This window comes from Poecilia latipinna, unplaced genomic scaffold (genome assembly GCF_001443285.1).
Source record: "Poecilia latipinna isolate Pla-1442-1.1 unplaced genomic scaffold, P_latipinna-1.0 Scaffold772, whole genome shotgun sequence".
NCBI lineage: Eukaryota > Metazoa > Chordata > Actinopteri > Cyprinodontiformes > Poeciliidae > Poecilia > Poecilia latipinna.
In genome coordinates, this window is record NW_015113388.1 from 89611 (window position 1) to 112191 (window position 22581).

General features: G+C 39.6%; 3 protein-coding genes across 4 annotated transcripts; 1 reads left to right on the forward strand and 2 right to left on the reverse strand.

The window, feature by feature from the left end:
• Positions 1–1372: 1372 nt before the first annotated feature.
• acbd3 (acyl-Coenzyme A binding domain containing 3) lies at positions 1373–8754 on the reverse strand. 2 transcript variants are annotated; one of them, XM_015046302.1, is made up of 8 exons: positions 8439–8754; positions 7068–7209; positions 6633–6773; positions 6265–6423; positions 5952–6126; positions 5055–5301; positions 3821–4105; positions 1373–3554 (listed from the first exon to the last, which is right to left on the reverse strand). In XM_015046302.1, the coding sequence occupies exons 1-8, from the start codon at positions 8704–8706 to the stop codon at positions 3340–3342; spliced, it is 1632 nt and encodes a 543-aa protein (XP_014901788.1). In that variant the 5' UTR covers positions 8707–8754; the 3' UTR covers positions 1373–3339. The 2 variants fall into 2 exon arrangements, with proteins under 2 accessions (XP_014901788.1, XP_014901787.1); XM_015046301.1 differs by having other exon boundaries at positions 3821–4108; positions 8439–8753.
• Positions 8755–12360: 3606 nt separating this feature from the next.
• Positions 12361–13654, forward strand: mixl1 (Mix paired-like homeobox). Its single transcript, XM_015046294.1, has 4 exons — positions 12361–12436; positions 12532–12773; positions 12875–12992; positions 13080–13654. The coding sequence occupies exons 1-4, from the start codon at positions 12361–12363 to the stop codon at positions 13598–13600; spliced, it is 957 nt and encodes a 318-aa protein (XP_014901780.1). The 3' UTR covers positions 13601–13654.
• Positions 13655–13716: 62 nt separating this feature from the next.
• On the reverse strand, positions 13717–22168 carry lin9 (lin-9 DREAM MuvB core complex component). Its single transcript, XM_015046303.1, has 15 exons — positions 22083–22168; positions 19617–19649; positions 19377–19468; positions 18890–19003; positions 18223–18353; positions 17725–17850; positions 17424–17581; positions 17210–17343; positions 16951–17079; positions 16352–16453; positions 16194–16274; positions 15983–16108; positions 15647–15829; positions 15440–15537; positions 13717–14739 (listed from the first exon to the last, which is right to left on the reverse strand). Exons 1-15 carry the CDS (start codon positions 22111–22113, stop codon positions 14634–14636), a joined length of 1644 nt encoding a protein of 547 aa, XP_014901789.1. The 5' UTR covers positions 22114–22168; the 3' UTR covers positions 13717–14633.
• Between the last annotated feature and the right edge of the window lie 413 nt (positions 22169–22581).

A 22581-nucleotide genomic window follows, 5' to 3' on the forward strand; every position in this document is an offset into this window, starting at 1 on the left:
TTTTAATGGTTGCACGAGGAGCAATCATTTACTCCTCCTGGGCATTCAATTCAACTTTTCTGTGAAAATAATAAAAGAAGCAACAAATTCAGTAGACCTATGTGATAGCAGATGCGCCCCCTGGTGTCTGTAAGAGAACATAGCATTTTTATTGAGCTGCCTGCATGTGACCCCGGCAAGTATTTTGTCATTACTCAGCAAACTGGAAACTCCTTCCTTCCTTCCTTCCTTCCCAACAAGAATGTACAAAGTGGCAACAGCTTACCAACTCATTCACTAGTAGTGAATACAATGATACACCCACTGTTAAGAGTGTTTTGAACGTGTGACACCCACTGTGATTCATTTAGACAAACAGCAAAGACAAGGTTGATCATCTTGCCAGGCATGATTAAGATCCGCGATAGTCCCTCAACCCAAAGAAAATGGGTTCGACAGAAAAACAAACCCATCACGGAGATGACTCAACACCGGTGGGAAAAGGAACCAGTCGGATAGCATTTACTCGCTGCAAGGTTATTACTTGTGTCCTTGCATTCCCATCATTGCTTCCTTTGTTTGGTTTAACATATGCATGTTCTGGAACTGAAGTTTTTTTTTTTTTTTCTCACTTGGGAACTGTTTTGAAAAATAATGGCAAATATGTCCTTGTTATTGAGTAGGAGGTACAGCTGTGAGATTAGAAAAGCATTCATAGTTTAGCAAACAGGGTTCCGACACATTTTATTAGAAAAGCCTGGAATTTGCTGGAATCATGTCATTTCCAAGCCTTCATAATTCTGGAAAAAAGAAAATAATGTAATTTTAATTCTTTATTTTCTGTCCCATTATCTCAATAGAGTGACCTTCTTCCTACATTATTGTTCCCTTAATTCTTAAGTTGTTCCTTCTTTTCTTTATTGCTGGTGTACTTACTTTCTTCCTTCCCAATTTTTTCCTCCCCCTTTTTTCTTTTCATTATTCTTTTCTTTCCCTCATCCTTGTTTTGAGTCCTTCCTTCCCAGTCTCCTTATTTGTTATTCCTTGCTTCTCCCATTTCTTTATATCGAAGGAAAAACTATATTGTGTATTTTCTTCCTTCTATGTTTTTTCCCTTCATTTCTTTCATGCCCTTTTTTCTTCTCTTTACTCATTTCAAGACAGACTCAAAATTTGAGGTTGGAAAAAGTGGCAATTTTTTATATTCTTTGTTTGAACCCTGAAGCAAAATTAGGCAATTGGCATTTTTATTACACAATTTTGTGAGGGTAAAAAAAAAAAAAAAGAACATTCATATTTTGCATACGGAATAGCAATAAAATCCTTAAATTTCAACAGAAAAACCAGAACTAAAACCACAAGTGTGTACGTGTAAAAATAAGCAAAGACAAGGGTCAGAAGATGAAGTTTAATCAAGATTAAATATATGCCCAAAATGATTTTGCAACTTATGAATTAAAAAAAAAACAACAACATAAAACTTTAAAGTAAAGAAGATGAGCTTCTCTGTCATACCAATAGTCTTAAACCTTTGTCCTTTTAACAAGTCATGGGGCAAAATTAAACTCTCATTCACCTTATAATACAGTGCATTGATTTCCAAAACCATCGCCTTCCTCCGAGTCTAAAACCCCCACGCATAAACCCATTCACTGAATTATTTACAGACAAATCTTGACTAACTAAAAACCAAACTGGTTAGAAATAAGAAACTTAACAGAAACACGTCTTTAGGTACAGGAATGGCGTTGACTGAGCCATATGTAGTGACAATTTGATCCACAAATCACTAACTGCATTAGAGCCAGGCGTATTAAATTACTGGAAACTCATGAACAAACCCTTATTTGCCTTTGGATAAACACACACACACACACAATGCACAGTGTGATAAAGCCAAAAATAAACAGAACCCTTTTCCTTCAGCCATTTAACAAACCCCAAGTTTAAACAAACGTTGAGAGCACAATTCATCCAGCGGACACAAAAACATGTGGATGCATAAATGGAGATGAATTTGAATGCAGAACACAAGCCAGCCATCACTTTTATTCCAAACACCAGAGATGAAGATCGGTGCAGATGTGAGGCAATCCACGCCAGGAAGAGTAGAGAAGAAACGGCATTTGTGCAACACCGATTTCTGCGCAGATGTAACAGAGTGTGGTGACCTGAAGGAACATGAATTGTTGCTCAGGGTACAGATTACCGACAATGGAGCCAAACACAACTCTCTCAAGTAATATTGACACCACCATCTCATTTAAAGTGATTTTTTTTTTTTAAGGGATTTGTGTTTTAGTCAGACGCGTGACCCATTGTGGAAAAGCAGAGAGGAAACAGCTGCCTGAAAACAAACAAAAAAAACAAAACTGCATTTAGAAGTAACTGGATTTTAAAGTTTTTCTGCACCTTGTACTTAGATGAATTTGTTCACAAGCCAAAGAGGCTGACACTTCAGATGAACATACTGAATTATCACTTGTCCTTCATAAATTAGGCCAGCGGTCTCCATTAAAGAAAACGCACTGCTGCTGCATTCTGCCTGTCATACAGAATCAAGTCATGAAGATGAAAACAATTGTACAGGAAGCAGTAATCTGAAAACTCCTCTGCCTTAGCTAAACGATCCTCCCTGGACTTTACTTAAGCTTAGTGACAAGGAACAGAACATATCATGGTTTCACAACAAAAACAATGACTATGTTTGTGTACACTGATGTTTTTTAATGTGGTGTTTAAGCGAACCAGAGGATCTCTGGAAAAGGCATAGTGTTATGAAGCACATTTCGCAGTATCGCTGGAGTTCCAGAATCATCTGTGTTCTCAAAGGGGGCTGAGGGGAATACATGACCACCATTTCCGACAAACAGGAAAAGTCGGCTCACAGTGTTGGACATGCCGAGTTTCCATTCGTTTTTATGGGCGTCAGTCACACAAGGCCACACTGGGAAGTCCTGGGCCGGTGCGGTCAGCAGGAGGAGGAGGAGTCCAGGGTGGCGGAGGGGGAAAGTGGTAAAACGCAAGTTTAGAGGACACTCCTACAGCTTTGTGTATGCAAGTGCAGCAAGAACAGTTAGTGAATTTACAACGGGAACGCACACTCTTTTTCTTTTTTTCCCCCCAAAAAGGCTCAAACAAGATGTGTAGTATGGTTGGAACTTGGTTCAGGCCTGCACATACAGAATACATCAGTGAAATCTCCAGTTTAAGGGTCTCGCTGTCTCCCTCTGGTGGTTTTTTTCCTCCATAACGGCTCAATTTAGTCCTTTGTACACGGATACAGCCTGCCTTTGACATACATCTCCACCTACACACACGAAACATGAACAAACACTTTCCCTGTGTCTTTAGTCAGGCTTATCTGGTGTAGTAGACTCTGTAGTAAACACTCTTGGAGCGCCAAAGGGAATAGGAGTTGTCAAACTTTAGCAGGTAAACTCCACGGCCGGGGTACTGGTGGCTGCCAGCGTACACTTCCTCGTGACAGTCCCGCCGGTAAACCGGCACAATCTCATCCACGTGAGGCTTCCCTGCCTCCTTCTTCACCTTCTCCTCCTCAGTGGGAGGATCACCTGAGGACAGAAGGACAATGGGAAAGTTTAGACCGGAGAATAATAGAGAAATGATTGAATTAAGTCCAGTTTAAGGTATCGAGATTTTTGCAACGTTATGGTTTCGAAACTTCAAAACTATTCCTTTGATAAACCGCTTAACATCATGTATTTTTTGCTCTGTTCTTTCCATTTTTAGCAATACTAAAGATATTTTTACTCAGTGTTATTGAGTGCAGGAAGTTCAAGGCTTAACAAATGCAAACTAACTGAATGAGATCCCTTACCTTCATCCTCCTCGTCTTCGTCGCTGGACTCCGACACGTGCACACTGACTGAAGCAGAGGCAGCGTCTGTCCACTCGAAGAACACCCCAAAGCCAATGTCATAATAGTCTGTTGCAAACTCCCAGAACAGGTAAGATCCTTCCTCGTGGGTGGGGACGCGCACCGTCACAACCTCGCCGCGCCCCACCGTGATCACGCTGTCGGGATCCTGGCGGATCTTCTCCTTGAAGTCCTTGATCTGCGGCCGCGTCCACATCGACGGTGCAGCGATGACTGGTGGGGAGTCTGCTGTGATTGAGGGAGAAGAAGCAATTTATGATCTGTTGAAGGGACCTGCTAGCAAACTAGGAGCCCAACCCTACATAAGGCTGTGATAAATCGATTTATCAAATTTTCTGGTTTTAAAGACTGAATTTTGTGGAAAATCTGGATTTTTTTTTTCACCAATGCACTCCTTGGATTTCCATAGTTCAGAGTAATGATAACCCACCCAAGCAAAACTATCTTTATTCACAAGCATGTTTTACAGCTTCTGTTTATTTCAACCTTTAATTCAGGTCAATTCACAGAGGGAAAGATTGAAATAGGATATTTTCGATCATTTGTAACTCCTTTTTAAGAACAAAAAGTAAGGAAATAATTATATATATATACATACACACACACATATCTGGGATTTTATTTTTAAGATACATCACCCAACTTCTGTCTATACCCTTAGGATACACATTACACTCCCGATTAGCAATTATTCTAGCTCATAGAAACTGAATGACAAACAATTACCAGATCCAACAGGCTGATGAATAATTTGTTCATAAAGTGTGTGTGTGTGTGTGTGTGAATGATCAGCAGAAGTGGTGGGGTTTTGCTTACACAGCTATCCCTCTGACATTTTGTCCTCCACATTATCTCTTACTGGGACACCAGCTGTCCCGGTTTGTGTTTTGGAATAAAATCAATGCCTTCCACATTTCCTGCATGACTTCTTTTTCCTTTGCAACTAGGACTTGTGGCCAGAGGATACCTAAACATATCACGTATCACTTGGTCCAGCACTTATCCTCCCTGCCCTCAAGGTCACATAAGCAAGCACAGAGTGCGCCATTTCCTCCTGCCATTAGCTGCGCTAAAAGGAAAATGTGGATCTTTCTTTATGAGTTCAAATCCTGCATGTGTTTTATTTTTTCCCCAACAAGAGAGAGAGAGAAAAAAAAAGCTACAGCCAACAAACCTAATAAAGGCCCGTTTTCTGAGACCTCCTCTGCCGGCTCTGGCTCCGGCTCCCTGTCCAGGCTCTCCGAATAAGAGTCCGACTGGCCTCCGTTGACCGTAGGAGCTTCCTCGCTGGAAAGTGGTGAAGCAGCACATGACGTCCCAGCTGCTGAAGCGGAGGTCACATCGCCGCTGTTAAAGCTGTTAGCATCCAAGGAGCCGTGCATCAACAAGTCATTCTGCTGCTGTTGCTTCTGTAAAGCTGCCTAAGACAAAAGAACGGCAAAAAATTAACCATCACGCAGAATATTCCACACTGGAACTGGAAGATATTTTAAATATCCAAACTAAAATACAACAACCAAAACCAATAAATCGGAAATAGAAACTACAAACTACAAACAACCAAAATAAATCATTGTGAAGTCTTTGTGAGCAATATTGTCCTTCAAAAAAATATTGACCATCAGAAGGAAATTATCAAGCTTGTTTTAATTTCTCACGCGATTAACTGCTGATGCCTGCACATGACCATGCTTTGATGTAAAAATGTGCCATTTCGGCTACATCCATCTTCCCATAAACTCTTGACTATCCTTGCTGAGGAAAACATCCTAACAGCATGATGCTGCCACCGAGTTTGACCGTGGAAGTCGTGTGTTCAGGTCGGTGTTATTGCAAAAGTTGTCTGCATGAAAACAAATAAAATACATAGAGTTGCAGATTTTTTTTTATATTTTTTGTTTTTTACAAGAGTTATAAAAACCCATGTTTTCCTTCTGGCTCTTTGTGTTGGTGTGTCCCATAAAACTCCAATAAAATACATTAAAACCTGTGGTTGCATGGTGAAAATGTTCAAAGGGCTTGCATACTTTTCAAGGCCAGAGCAAGCTGCTGTCCCTCTTGCTGTTGTTACCTGCTGCTGAGCCAGCTGGACCTGGTAGAGCTGCTGCATGTACTGCTGATAGTGCTGCTCCTGAAGCTGGCGGATAAGGCTCATCTGTTGCTCTGGGTTGTTGGGGTACTGCTGCGCCGCATACTGTTGGAACTGCACTGCTGTCTGGGCGTTCAATGCCGCCATTATCTGTTGTCTGGTTGAAATAACAAGAGGGACGCTTTGAAAGTCAGGATTGGTAATAACAGGTTTGCCTGGAAATGTCTTGATAATAGTGAAATCTGGAGGTCAGTTTTGCGTTAGGACTCTATAAACACCTCACAGCGACACGTACTTCTGCTGCTCGATCCGTAGCCTCTCCTCCTCTGCCTGCCTCCTCTCCTCTTCCTCTCTTCTCAACCTGTCCTCCTCCTCGAGCCTCTGTTTCTCCTCCTCCTGCCTTTGCCGCTCCCTCTCCTCCTCTTCTTGCCTCAGTCGCTCCTCCTCTTCTTTCCTAAAGATGAGCAAAAACGGAGAACGTGGGCTCAAACGTGCATGTCTGAAAATCGAAAGCATATTTTTTTAGGCATAAAAATGGCACTTCAGATACTTTTAGGTTGGTATATTAATGTAAAACCCTTAACTGAATTGTGCTTCATTGCATATAGATGAAACTTTGGCCAAATTAGTACTTGGACACTGCGGCAAACTTGTATACTTTACCTTTTCCGCTCCTGCTCCTCCCTTTCAATCCTGTGCGATATGACGTAAGGAGCAAAGAGGTTACAGCACTTATTGAGAAGCTTGACAAACTCCACCATGGCCTCTTCTTTCTCCATATTACCTAGGGAGGCCCACTCCTTCCTGCACAGAAAGTAACATGGAAGGTAAAAGGCACAATTAAATCATGAACAAACAGCCATGCTAATTACCTGCTAGTCAGAAACTTAGATAAAAAAAATCTAGTGCAGTAAAAGAAATTCATCAAACTCATAAAATGTTTTGATTGAATTTAGCTCTTATTAATAGGGGGTCATAAACTGATACTTGACCCAAGCTACCTTCTCTGAGTCAATATGTTGAGTTTTCATAACGACACAAAAACAAATACAAAGACTACATAATTCATATGAAAGCAAAGTCGTATTCTGCGGTTACCTTCGATCGTTTCCCAAGACGTCAAAGAAGCCGACTTCCGGGGATGCATCAGGATTATAAGGGCCCAGCAACACCTGTTTGTGAAGGGCCACAAGCCGAAGCTTTTCCTCATATGTAGGGTGGAAGGCCTTGCCATCTTTATCTATTCAGGAAAAAGTGGAAGAATTTAGTTAGCATATTCTTAAAAGCTAAATTATGCTGAAAGAAAGCCTCTGAATATCGCAACAAACATGTGATACAAAGAGGACACAGAAGAAATTGCAATTTCAAATCAATATGATCATCTATGCAGAAAATCGGTAACAATTACATGACTGAACCAGGAGGTCACCATGACAATCTGTATAAACTAAGCAGGGCTGCTTTGAGAAAAAAGGTGGTCAGAAAGGCAATGCTTAGGACTTAATAAATGTTACAACTACAATACATAGTTTTTTCAGTGAAGAGTACAACGTGTAGATAGGGAGCAGCAGATTTATAATGGCGCTGACAAACTAAGGAGATCAAGAGGCAGATTTATGTACTGTGTGATATTTAAACAAGTAGAATGAACCCAAACTGACAAACTGGGGAGAAAATACAAAGCAGAGATTTCCTTTGTGCAGAGTGGCAACCAGGCCACTTAGCTGTTTGCACAGTCATCAGTAGTCTTCTGTGCTAAGAAAAACAACCCTCATGGCCAGTGCTGGAGTTGCTCACGCGTTGAAGCGCCTCTTTTTTTTGCACGGGTTTAAAATATAAGTGAAGGACTTGGAATTAAAAGAGGTGGAAACATTTCAAGAGAATACTATTTTGTAGAGTTAGCAGAGCCTTATAATTGGCAACATTCTTAGTGTAGTAAAAAAGAAAGCAATCATAGTTATACTGTCTGACATTTATATAAATTCGGTTAAAAGCAACCAGGCGTGCATCTGTCCTCATTTGTAACTCTTTGACTTCATTAAAATGCCCCATAAACGTTCTATAGAGCTGCAGTAAAAAGACTGGGCGTGTTAAAAAGCCCCCAAGCAAGTCGCTGAAACCTGCCACATTCATTTCAGAGTGGCCAACTGCTTCAGACAACATGACAAGATCTATATCACTCCAACTGAATAACCTAAACCCAGAAAACACAGCGGGTTTACATCACATACAACCGCAGTCCAAAACCTCAAACGCCTCGCTCTTGTTTTACGCCTCAACGGTCAGCTAACATGTCGTTAGCTACTTATTAGCTAGAGAGCTAATAGGCGACTGACAGTTAGCAGGTAGTGGTAGCAAAATGCTAACCACAGTCAGGAGAAAACCGGGCTCACAATACATTACGCGCTTAAAAATAAAAATCTCCGCATAACAGCACCAGAGGTGATACATCATAAGAATTTAACATACCTTTAAAAAATTTAAGGGCCAGTCCGTACAGCTCCAGTAAAGGAAAGCCCCATTTCCTTTCTATCGCAGATTTGCCTGACTCTCCATCGTCGCCCTCTTCGTCCGCCGGTGTATCTGTCCCAGGTTGAGTGGGAGCGAGATTCGGTTCTTCCACCTGGTTCTGCTCGTCCTCGGGGTCCGGGCTGAGGGTGAGGCCGTCGATGGAAACTTCGAGCCGGCTGGTCGTAGCGCTGTCGAGGTCGCCGCTCTGAACCTCTGTCGCCATCATTGTAGACTGTCAGCTGAAGCAGCCACGTACCTACTTCCGTTTAGACCTGACGGAAGATCCGTTTTTTTTTTGTTTTTTTTAAATAAGTAAACAGTGACGAGGCTTTAACCCGAAAGACAGAACACATTCATATTGGATTATTTACACATTTACTTCATTTTAAAGCAGACTTAAATAAAAAGGAGTAGATTCACAGAAAAAGTGAATGACAATTATAGCTTAATATACATTACTTAAAACCAATGGAATGTCCAACTATGGACATAGACCAGCCAGAATATTCATTCCCTTATTCTGATAAACATTTTTTTCTGTCCTTGATAGCTCCCGGTCACACTGTCTCTTGCATCTGGTGTTCACTATCAGCCCATATTTGCACAGTTTGATTTTTTGCAGCTTAATTTCAACCTTTTTTCTTTATTTTACACTGAGACTATGTACAACATTTGATTGACATTTTCTAAAGGAAACATACTGTAGGGGAAAAAAAAACATTCTAATTTCCACCTGTAGTGCCAGTGCCAGCTGAGGTCAAGTATAATTTAATAAACTGAATTGATAAAACCAGTATACATAAATCATGATTCAAAACCAGTCAAACCACTCCAACTACAACTCTACACATGCTAAGTAAGACCATTGCTTGATTTAGCTATATATCTTCACCATTCACATTAACCAATGGCTAATTTGTACTGTGTATGAAATAAAGCAATGGTGCAATGAGAAGTGTGGGAAAAGATTTGATAAGATTTAATTTCTAACATAATGAGAATGATAAAATATCTATTTATGAATTAACTTTAGCAACTAAAATTTAAGTTGCAATGTTATGTGTAAAGTTCAAATACCAAAGGACTTCATCTGAATCAACTAAACAAATAAAGAAGTCGTGGAAGATGCTCCCAGCCCCTCAAAAACGAAAGTTAAAAAAAAAAAAAAAATAGTTCAGACATTTTCAAAAACATTGGAGTAGATAAATGGGCTACCAGAAGAATCTGACCATTCTTGCAGTAAAACTGAAATACCTCTTAAATACGCAAAGACCACACTGAAAGGAAAGGCCCATAAGGTAGTTGACATTTTCACATATCTCTGCAAACCTTTGAGGTTGATCTACCAGCCTGACTGTGGAACAAATGCATGTGGGCCAGATCAAACTGTTAGTTTGCCAAGTCTTTGGAAGGTGTGAACCTGTTTTTGGATCCTGAGGCAGCTGCTGACTGGAAATAGCCATTAATCCCTACGCACCTCTGGTGTCTGAAGTGCAGTCCTGACTGTACACAAACATTGATTCCTTTTAACAGTTTAGTTTCATTTCTGTAGCCCAAAGCTTAATGATAACCCACATTAAAAATGAATCAAGACAAAACCGTTTGTCTTTACTTAATATTAGTAAAACTGTAAGCTTTGTTACCTGTTTGTATTTGCAGAATTGCTTCGAGGAAGCATATTGCTCTCTGAGAACTTATCACTGACAGTCACAAGGGAGCTGGAAGTTTAACACCCTCATTTTGCATAGCAATATGGTCTGTGTTCACAGGCAATACCCAATTAAGGTCCTCAGACAGAGCGACCGAAAGAGCTGTGAACGTCCTAAGCGACAAGAGCATCCTACCTGAACAAAGGTGAAGGTGTAAAAGCGCTGAGATCAATAAGCACTAATGTTGATGGGAAATTACACAGCAGCTCTCAGGTACTGTAAATTCACAAAGCCAGCAAGTTCGCTGCTACACACATGCTGAATGACTTACATTCTCACTTTTTTTTTCTTTCAAAATAGGACGACAAAAAAATTGATGACTTTAAGATATTTATATTGCCAAACATGGAGCCTTTTTCCTGTGGTTTACCGCAGCATGAGATTAGCCCTATAAGTCTTGTGAGTCATCCAGAGTCTGGATTTCATTTAGTGATTCAGTTTTGCAATGTTAAAGTCAACCCACACCCAGAGAAGTTTCATATATAGTAAAACACTAATTTTTCAAAGGACATTTCTGTAAAAGCCGCCAAACTAATGATCAAGTGCACTGTTAAGTTGTTAACCGAATAAAAGCTAACTCTTACTAATCTTGTTAAACAAAAGGGGACAAATTATCCTGTCTGCGATCCTAGATGGACTATTGACTTGATACCTATACAGGTGAGTCTACTAATAACAATTGGCCATTCCTTTGGGCTTCTTTTGAACTGGAGTTTGTGTATTCCAGTTAACATTGTCCCACTTAGGAAGACAGTGAAGTATAATTTTAGGACAACATTATCTTTAAAATAAATAAATAAATAAAAAAACAAGATAAACCTGTTTGTGGATAGACGGATGTATGTTATACCTGTAAACAAATGTATTTATTAATTTATTACACAATGTGTAATTGTGTAAAAGAAAAATAACAAAAATAAATAAATAAAAGTCTGAAAAGTTTGGCATGTATTTGCATCCGTACCGTTTGAGGCAAAGCTGTCTACGACCTTACAGCTGAGAGCCTTTGGAAAAATCTGACAATTCTTCATGGCAAATCGGTGAGACTGAACAGACTAAAATCTGAAGTTAAGAGGGAATTTTTGGTATTTTAAGGACCAAATTGACAATTAGTTACAAAAAACAATAAAATCTGGTAAAATATGTTTGGTTATTTTCCAAATCACTTTCTTTCAATATAAAACTTATGAAAGTTTAACAAAAACTGTGGGTGTATGTCTGTGCCTAGTGCATTTTTGGTTAAAACATGTTTGTTTTTCATTCAGTGGGTAGAGAATCCAAAAATTCCGAGAAGCGATACTTCATAACCAAATTACTCAAATAAAGGTAAAAAAAGTACAGTGTAGTAAAAATACTACTAAAGGTAATTTTTTCCAAAACGTTACTCAAGTAAATGTAATTGAATAAATGTAAATGGTTATTACTAAACTCTACCTGTCAATTTAGGAGGAAGGCAGTATAAAATGGAAGGAAGCTACGACTTCCTTCCATTTTATGCTAATTTAATGACTACACTTTTCAGGCTTTTATGGTTAAAAACTGAAAAAATATGTCTATCAGAGAAAATCCCAATAAATATTTGAAGTTTTCAATTATGACATTACAAATTGAGAAAAGGCTTAAGGGGACAGGGCTAATATTATAACTCAAACTTTAAGATAAATGACAGTTTTTCATTGTGTTACTTGACATGGACTGGGTTTGCAAATTCAGTACCAAGCCATGGGATTCTGTCTTCCTGCTGTCGCACGGCGAGCCCTTTGAACTTGTGCCCTGTTGGGAATATTTCCGTCCAGTTTCCGACTGTCTCCCTTTGAAGACCACCGGTCCATTAGTGTAGCTTCACCCATTTCAGAAGCGGATAAATGTTTTCTCTGTCAATGTGTATTGAGGCCCGCAGCTTCCATTACCCCCCGCCTTTATATAGGCCCGCGGCCGCTCCACCGCTCCGGGTGTGATGGTTTACACCTCCTCGGGCCCGCAGACGTCTGAAGTCGCTGCGCGGTCGCTCCAGTGCCAGTCGGCCCCGATGGCTGACCCATTCACACGTCCAGATAGCAACTACCTTTGATCGCGGAGGGATATATTAACTCGAGCAAACTCGAAGGATTCAATCTCAGTTGGACACTAGAGGTAGGACGCGGAGGACCATGTCTGCGGTTAGTGGGAATATGCGCGTCGGGGATCTAAGTCACTTCCAGATGTATCAAGAGGGGCCCCTGCAGTTGAACAGCGCGGTATCGTCAGGTCAGTTTCTTTAGGATCTAAGCTTTCTGTAAAAGTAGATAATTTCAGAAAGTGTATGCATCTACACTCTAGCTGATTCTTCGTGCCATTTACTCATTTCCCCAAACTTCTTCTAGACTATGGAGCCTCAGACGTTACAAACTACTTTACCTCAACAAAACCTGGTGCGAGAGAGGACAAGTGCGTTGCTATTCTGACCCACAGGAGAAAGAGGACCAATTTCACCCAGCAGCAAATAGAGATTCTGGAGAAAGTTTACTCTGACACCAAATACCCAGATATCTACTTGAGAGAGCGACTGGAGGCTCTGACTGGGCTGCCGGAGTCCAGGATTCAGGTAATGTACTTTAGGTTGACGGATTTAACTCAAGAGAATTGGTTTTCAATGATTACTTGTGACAAAAATAAACCACTCTTTTTTTTATTTTCTTGCCTCAGGTGTGGTTTCAGAACAGAAGGGCCAAGTCACGTCGCCAAGTTGGCTCCACAAAAGCATCCAGCGCACCACCAGGAGGCCCCTTTGGGCAACTTCAAAGCAGAATGTGTCCAGAGAAAGGTAATTATTAAATAAAATCAGTAGAAAGCCCCCGGACCCCACTATTGGATCAGCAATCTTTTCTTACTTGGCTTCTTTCTTTTCCAGTCTACGATAGCCATGGTACTGAGGTACACAGGTCAGGAGGTCTAGAAGATGGTTGGACCGGCGTTCAGCTCAAATCCAGCAGCTACGAACGGGAGCTGCCTTCCTGCATCTACGACAAGGGAACCAGAGCCCCAGCAGAGCAGATACAGATTAAGCCTGCCGGGGCCGTCCCAAGCTGCTGCATCCCTCTTTATCCTGATGAGTTGGAGCACCATCCAAGAACCAAAACCAGCATGCCTGGCAACCAGGGCCCACAAATTCTGGTGGAGTATGATAATTTCCCACCAAATAAAACGATTGGACCAGAGATGAAAGTTGTGATTCCTCCCCTACCCACGCAAGAAAGCTTCAGCAGGTCATCCCCGCAGGATAAGGAAGGCCAAATGCGGAATCCACAACCGAAGGCCACAGAAAGGTTCAACCAGTTTCCTCCAGTCTTTAGTGGAGAGACACAGGACATCAGTGACTCTGATTCTGACTGGGAAAGTGATGCCATGACTGGCTTTCATGGATTTATGTGATGTTAATGATAATATATTTATTATAAAGCTGTAATAAGACTGTTAACACAAAAAACTAAGAAATCTCTTTATATGTGTTAACTGGAATCTATTTTTGAATAAACTCAACAACAATAAGCAGTTGAAATCGCATGTTTAATATAAAAAAAGAGGGAAACATTTATATACAACTGCCCTGAGGCGCTCTCATATACATTTGTACAAAACAAACAGGAAAGAAGTGTTGACTTGAGATCTTAAGGGTTAAGTCAATAATGCAGGCTTCATTTGTGGGGGGAAAAGGGAGTTGCAGCAGCAGCCATGCCTGAGGTGGAAATGCTAAGATCTTAGAGAGTAAAAGGCATCGAAACCCAACATTTCTCCTTTATAAAAATACCAAAATCTCTTTTCAGTGCACACAAAAATTACAAAAGCCATTTCTGAACATACAGCAGAAATGTTGACAATAGTCCTAATAATCATATAATATACAATTATCTACAATCAGTTTTATAAAACATTCTTCAGCCTCCCCTGTGCTTGCCAGCGGCGGAGCAACAGAACAAAACACTTACAGGGGGAAACATTAGGGACAGGAAATATTTCTTCACAACCATACACATCTATGCAAAAATAAATAAATACAGACTATAAAACTGTTAGAATCAATGTTTGGCACATGGAAACCAATAAATAACACCTAAGAGCTTGGAGATCTCAACTGTGGCAGGTAAAGATACAGATTAGTGATGACAGGAGACTGTTTCAGGCTTGTATTGGTTGGTTGCACAAACATTTTTATACAATAAAATGGGTGGGTAAAATACATGACATCACCCTCCGTTTAGAAAACCCCGGGAATCCGAGACAAACTTCGTCCAAACTTGGGCTTGCACAACGGTGAGCCACGGTGTCAACACGGCCCAATGTTTGTCGCCTTAACAGCTCCGTTTTCAGGAGACGGCAATAGTAAGCCTCATTTCAGTGTGTGCATGCACCTGTGTGCGTGTGTGTGTGTGCGTGGTTGTGTGTGTGTTAGGGAGGATGTAGAGACTCAGACCGCATTGGTGTTGTTGGCAGCGAATGCGTGCAGATTGCCCAGCTGACTAAGACCACTCTGGATGTGTGCCACGTGGATTTCAACGTTATTCTGAAAGCAGCTGGAAAAAGAAGATTAAAAAGTCATTAAAAAAATAAACAAGCAATCATCTGCCTCTCTAAAACCTCCTAAAAGTTTTCATATCCAAATTTTTTTTTTTTCAATTGTCACTTTAAAATAACATATGGTTTGCAAACAGTTTTTATGTGAGAGATCAACACCAGTTAGTAGCATAATTGAAGTTGTAACAAAGATCTTAAAAGTTTGGCATGCATTATTTTCTACCAAGTTTGTACATCTGGACACAGAATTTCTATAGCCCATTGTTTGCAAATCAGCTCAATATGAGCCCGATCAAACATACAAGTAATGCCATAAGATAATTAATTGGATTGATGTCTGGTCTTTGACTGGAACCTTCTAACATATGATTATGTTTTGATCTAAAACTGGTGTCCAAATCTTTAGCTTGCTTATAGACTAAACATACAATATTTCATTGGAACAAATAAAGTAGATTAATTTGGTAAAAATAAAAACAGCATCCCCGTAGCATGATGGTACCACAACCGTGTTTCACCATGGCATAATATTTTTAAGGGCTGTGTGGAGTCTAAACTAAACTCCAAATCGAATTCTTTATAATTTGTAGTTTCAATGTGATGAAAAGATAAATATATTTAAAGTCACAATTACACATTTTTTATTCACCTGGAGCATGACTACAAAAAAGCAGAAGGAACTATTTGTAGGTGGTTTACCTGAGGTTGGATGAATCAATTGATGCTTTGATGTCATTCAGGGAGTCTGTTAGAGATTTAAACTCAAATGAATTCAGATCTCCTCCGTCTGCAAGACACTGAAACAAAAACAGGACACTGTGTAAGGATTTGCCACACATGAGCATAACCAGTCTAATTCTTGTCATGTGTTGCTGTGAGCGGCAAAATGTCTCTCTGTTCTCCAACCTTTATCTGTAGCAGCAACGCGGTGAGGCGGGAGACTAGGTGTGTGAGGCTGGCGTTTGTCACGCTTGGCTGGCCGTCCCGCTGCGTGTTGCTCAGCTGCACCATCTGCTGGGCCTCTTCTTCGCAACGCCGCCGCAGATCTGTGGGATGGTCAGCTGGAACCATGCCCTGGTCTGGAGAGAGCTGAAAACATAAACAATTGTATGTAGCAAAGCCTCTTGTCCTCCACTTTTCACTACCTATATGGCTACAGATAAACATGGTGCAGACAGTGGGATTTAAAATAAGTCTCAGTGACTAATCCTGCTTGGATTTAAGCATTCAGTTTTGACTTACTTCACAACAGAACTGCTGAACTTCATGCAGCACCTTGTTCAGATCTTTATTAAGCTGCTCCAGTTCGAGCACAGTGGTGGCATAACGCTTCTGAAAGTCCAGGTCGATTGGCATCGAGTACGACTTCTGAACACAGGAAACCAGCATGCAGGTGAGGTTAAGCTCCATCTCCAAAGAATTTACTATTAGTCATATTAGTTCATGACTTTACCAGTTTCTCTGCCTCCGTGTTCATTTCTTTTAAGTGCTTTATGTGCTCTTTCTTAATCATGAGGATTTTAGATAGCCTCGTCTGAAAAGCAGAAAAATGTGTTTGAAGTGGCGCTGGTTTTTAATGATTCAAACCATTTTTTGACAGGAAATACTTACAACTTGGACAAGGAATTTTACAGGAAATCCACCCAGTGTTTCTCCCTCTGTGCTGGGCAGCTTGGTCCTCCATGGTGAAGCGTTCATAAGAGGATCATTGTCCTGGTTTTTGAAAGAAATTGAAATGTATGTTGATAACCAGTTCAGACAATAAGAAAAGAGAATTACACAGAATGAGGAAAGTACAACAAAATGTTAACTTATTGTGCTGTAAAATGACCATCCACTGTTTGCTTCAATCCTCTGGGTTTGTTGGAAGTTGTGATTGTGTTATATCACCTTCCTGATTGAAGTGAGTTTTCTTAGCCCAATATTAGCTCCTACTGCTATCAATTACATCCAACTAAGGAATGTATTAAACTGACAATGTCAGATACGGGAATGTAACCGCAGATGAAGCTAGTTTTTTACAAAATACAGACTCAGAGTAAGAATTCATGCTAGGCCTTTCTGACTCTGGAAAGTTGATCATCTCTTAAATTCTCAATAGAATACATTGAAGTTTGTAACATCACAAAATGGAAAATAGGTTCAGGAGGCACTGCCTACTGAGGAGAACCAGACAGTTAACCAAAAACTGTGGATGGATGTAGGTTTACCATTTGTACAGGAGTGGTAACAGATGGGTAGGGCGCTCGAGGAGGAGTCATGAGGTTCTGTATGTAGCGTGTTGACCGGTGCTTCTGTGCGAAGGCAGAGATGGGCATAGTTTCATTGGGCTCATTGCTCTGAAAAACAGAAACATTGCCAAATTAAGACAAAAAATTAATCCACCTTTTCCTATGTTTATATATTTGTTAGAGCAACTGCCTACTGTGGTGTTATTTCATCAGCAACAGAAGAAGGTAAACGCTTTACCAGGACTTCGTAATCAGGCACAGTGTGAGTTCCCAGGCCGCTGCGGTCAAAAGTGACACGGTAAGTTGCAGCGCTGGTGTCAACAGCATCAATCTGCCCCGTGAAAAGCCCGTCATGGACGCCTCGAAGCCGAGCTGGACAAAAAAATATTGTAATCAAAACTGAAAGGTGACTGAAGTTAAAGCACATAACGTTTTCATTGCAGTGACCTCACCTGTGACTTTAGTTCCTATGATGAGTGGTAACGGGATTTCATCGGGAAGGTCTTTGCAAGTCGACACGTCTGACAACTTCCTCTGCTGCAGAAGACGCATCTTCTGGCGCTTTTGTCTCAGGGCCGTTCGCTCTTCAGCAAAGAAGGCAGATGAACACCTAGGTGGATCATTAGAGTCCAGCAATGAGATGCCAATTCTTTTCTACTGCAGAGTTCAGAGTTGCTCAAAAAAAAAAAAAAAAAAAAAAAAAACTAATGAAAAGGAGCTAATTCATCTTTTATTGTAAAACTCAAAGCGCACCGTCTTGGTTTCCCCATCAGCCTCCTGATTGTTCCCCACTCGACTCGAGTCAGTTTTCTTGTTTTTAGGTTGGGAAAAGATTCCTTGAGGCACAAGCAAAATTCATTGTCACCTTCAAAAAGAGGCCTGGAAAAATAAACGAACATAGTTTAGTGAGGGAAATAAATGAAAACACAATTATTCAATTTTATTTTTAACTAAAGATATTTACAGATTATAAACATAAGTACACAGTCATAATTTGAATACAAGTTCCGATGAGGCTCGCTTGTCAGATTAAAAGGAGCACTGAAAGGTTCAAGTGGGTATTAAATGTACTTTTCATCCACATTTTTGTATTAAAACTATTATTAGTCTGACATAATATTCTAATCTCGAAACATGAATGTCAGTTTGGCATGAACTGTGTCTAAAATGACAAGCAGAACTAATTTTTTCCTGATTTATGTGTCCTAAATCTAGAAGTATTAATTACTATGGGTAAAAGTGAGAAATTACCTGTCAATATTGGAATAAAACCATTCATAGATGCACCATTTGTGAGCTTTGGGTAGCTTAAGAAGGTTTCTCAACCTCAACCCAATTTTTTGTGACGCCTTCTTATCTGGTGTTACGATGTTAGAAAACTTCTGCAAGACAAGTAAAATAGTCATTTAAGTAAATATGCAAACACAATAAGTGAACATTCAGTTTAATGGACTCATCACAAGGCTTTTTTTTTTTTGCCAGACTACTAAAAATGCCAAATCTCACAGATTCTATCTAATTACTTTTTATTATCTAATATTTTTTAAGGGCAAGCTTTACACAAATGTTTTGGCAGAAGACTAGAAACGGATGTGGAAAAATAAGGTATTAAGTCAGAATTTTTATAAAGAACAAACAAAGCTGAGCTGAGGCAATTCCTATGTAACGGTGTATGAATCTCAGCCTTGTGAAAAATTTTCTTTTAGTCTGCTGAATATTTCATGAAGTGTCTTTGAATACACACATACAGCTCCGCTCTGATGTCGTCCCATATATAATATTCAAGGCTACAGAAACAATGCTACAATTGTCAGTCGCCAAATTTCCACACTTAAGGCACCATTCCAGAAATTCAACCAGAACAGTAAAGTACACGTCACTTCTCCTTTGTAATTATCACAGGTTAGGAGCTTTTCACCTGTGGTGTAGTGGTGACTCTCTGGCTCCTACGAGGAGATCTGGAAGAGATTCGCTGTTGGGGCGGTTCGTCTTCATCCCGAAACGAGCGGCTTCTCTTAGAACTCCGCGTGGGCTGAGGAAACAAACGTAGGGTTTGGCTCAAAGAAAACAGTTATTAGACATTCTCTTTTCATCTCTTTCTAAGAATTTATAAGCAGTACCAAGATAAAATACCTGGCATTCGATGAGATAAAAGTAAACTAAACTGAGTCTTCATTTTTTCTTAAAAACCTCCATTAAAAAAAACTAAACAAAAAATAAATATTGAAGAAATCCCTTAAATTGAATTTGATTTTCTTTTATACCAATGTGAGAAATTTGCCCTTCTGTTATTGCATACCAAAACAAACCATAAAAATGTATTTTAATATACGATAACTGACTGGTACAATAACAACCCACATGATCCGGATCATTCCAGTCTTAGCCCTTATTGTGTTTCTTACTGTGTCCATTGTGATGGAAGAATGTCGTCCTCTGGTGTTGTGTGCTCTTGTGAAGCTGTTCTTTTCATTTAATGAGTTGGACAAACTGCCCTCTGTAAAATAGTCAGTGGATCCGTTTAAAATAACATCACTACTAAACACAGAAGACAGGTTTTGAAAAGAAAACTCAACATGTTGTCTAACACATGAGAAAAACTGAAGCTGACAGCACCTAGACGGTCAAAGAAAGTGACCACCGACCTTTTAGACTGACGAGCGCCTCAGCTGAGGAACCTGAGGAAAAGGAAAAAAAAAAAAAAGTACCGTCAGACAAAAACAAAATAGTATAGAAAGAAATGAAGTGGACTAGAGATGAAGTGGAACATTTTGAGGTGACTGGAATCGGATGTTTCACACTTCATCCATATGTTAAAACAACAAGACAGAGCAGACAAGCAGACTTAGTCATTTTCACTACTAATCAAGTATAAAAGTTAAGTCAGAAGAAGCTCAAGAGATGCAAGACACAAAGGAAACAGTATTTTCAACAGAAACGCATCAGGTGTTCATTCAGGCTACTAAAACGGACGTTCGGCCACAGAAGATAACAGGTAGAGGAAGTCAAATTGTAACATTTTTAACTTGTATCAGAGTTCAGTATATTTGTCATGTGACATGGTGGATTAGAAAATGTAGGTAGTCTTAGGGAATTCTTATTGTTCAGTTACAGGTACAATATAACAGAGGCAATATTTAAATGGGGAACAGAAAATGCTAACAATGATGAAGAGGTGTGGGGAGGGGGGGTTGCAATTCAATAAGGCAGGTAATACATGTGCCCTATCTGCCAGTATGTGAACCTACCATTATTTTAGCATTTGTTTTTAAAAAGCTGAGATGGTAACTTTACATAACTTGTCATGTAAAGTCGATTTCCATGACTTTGTGCTAGTAGAGAAACATATCTGCGCTCTTAAGCACTACAGCAAATATATTTTATTCTTCAATATATTGATAGCTGTATTTTTTATTTTTTTTTTAGATGGACGTAATTAGTTAGTAGTAATGCTTATTTTAATTATTTCTCCCAGTTTGTATTGAACAGGGGCAATCTCAGAAACTGCACTGGGGGTAATACGCAGAATTATTCATTCACAGACATTCATCAGTGTTTGAATATGTGTATTAATGGGTGAGGAGCTGAACGTTTGGAGTTCTCAGAGTTCAAAAAGAAAATGCAGTTCATATTGTTCAAAAACATAAAAAAATATAGCAATTCTGAATCTTCTGTCCAATATTGGCCAGCTCTATAGCAAATTATGACCATGTTCATTACTAATATATATATATATATATATATATATATATTTACCAATTAGCATTACAAACTAAATAACAGCACTGTTTCAGAACTTGGATTGAGCTAGAATGAATACAAATGACTTTGAATCGGTCTACATAAGTGTACTAAATTGACAATATGTGATGCTTAAAGCATATGTGTAGCTACTAAAATGAGTGAAGTGACTTAACCTAAAACATAAATGGAGTCCATTTTCCTTTCCAGTATTAAGATGAACACATCTGTTGTTTACTTTGAAATGATCTTGTCTTGTGACATAGTGCGCACTGTATTTTCAGATTTCCAGAAAAAGTGTAAGTGAAACATTGCCTCTTAAAGTAACTGTCAGGATATCAGTGATACTGAGAGAGACTGCTCAGTAACTTTAGACTGCTTTTCAGAAGTCAGTAAGTGTTTCATTTTCATTTTACCATTTTCAAGAAAATAGACAACACACTACTTATAGCTCTTAAAGACTAATCGCAATTAACTAAATTGACTTGTAAACACAAAAGTATAACAGCAGGAACTGACTCAAGCATTGTATCGTTTAACAACAAATGCTATCTGTTGTTTAAAAAAAAAAGACAAAATTTAGTTTTTTAGCTATCAATTTTTAAACGGAATTTAAATCTCTGAGAATATCCTAGTTACCCCTTCCCCTCCCCTTACACCAAGCTCCCATGAACCACCACTGATCCAAAGCGGACCTTTTAACCCTGACAGCATCCACACAGTTCCAGTAGAAATAGCTGACGAAGTCATTAAGGCCTTCACCCTAAGTTTGAGCTGTCAAGTGTGGACTGTAACGCGAAAACATGCATTAAACCAGCTAACGTTAATACGTTATAAAGTTATTATAATAATTAATTACATTGCCAACGATAGTTTCAGTTGTTGAACAAAAAAACTTAAGAAGCCGATACGTAGCGTTTAACCAGGTGAAATCAACGTAGCTAACGAGCCGTTGGGATAAAACTAAGCCACTGGCAGAAACAGAACTAAAGAAACTATGCCCAAGTACACAAATTAATACCTTATAGCTAACGACGCTTTTGTAGTCCTTTTGTTATTGCTAATAGGGTCTTGGAGTTAGCATCGGTTAGCTCATAGCTAAGCTAATGGCATTTGTTTACTCGGTTGGGGTGAAGTAACTTGTTCAACTCTAACGTTAGCTCTGGCTAGCCTGCCGTGCTAACAAACGGTAGCTGACTAGAACAAACCGGTGCATCTAGGATAAAAACGAACTTCATGAAGACAGACCACGGCATCATTATTTCTATTACATGAATGTGATTTTGGCTTTTTATCCGCTCTTTATCTCATCACCAGAGCGCCGCAGTTTGTTTACGTTGTAAAACTGTTAAATTTGTGTTGTTACTCACTCTCGTCTAACAGCTGGTCCATCTCCGCCATCTTGAATTAGCCGCGCCGCTTTTTCAAAGACGTTGTCAAAATGCATTCTGGGTGGGAAATCTGTGTGGAGGGCGATTTGAGGAATAAACATTGTATAACTCAGCAAACTGGTGGCTGGAAAGTTGTTTTGTTTCATTGAATTATATCAGACATAAACTTTACATTACACATATCCACAAAGGGGATTGTAATTCTCACCGGAAACATTTGAAAAACTGTTGGGAATGATATCAAAACCAGATTCATCCTCGGGCACTCAGCAACCAGTCTTTGTTAGAGGTTTAGCACATTCTGAGACCTACGAGGGTATAATGCCTTAATAAGGACACTATGTCGAACTTCCTAACTAATAACAGCAAATATTTGTGAAATAATACATTCTCAGACAAGCCTTTTTTATTGAATGAGATGGCACAGGTAATTAAGTGAATCTCTTAATGTCAGATGGCATCCGCTCAGATCATGTCT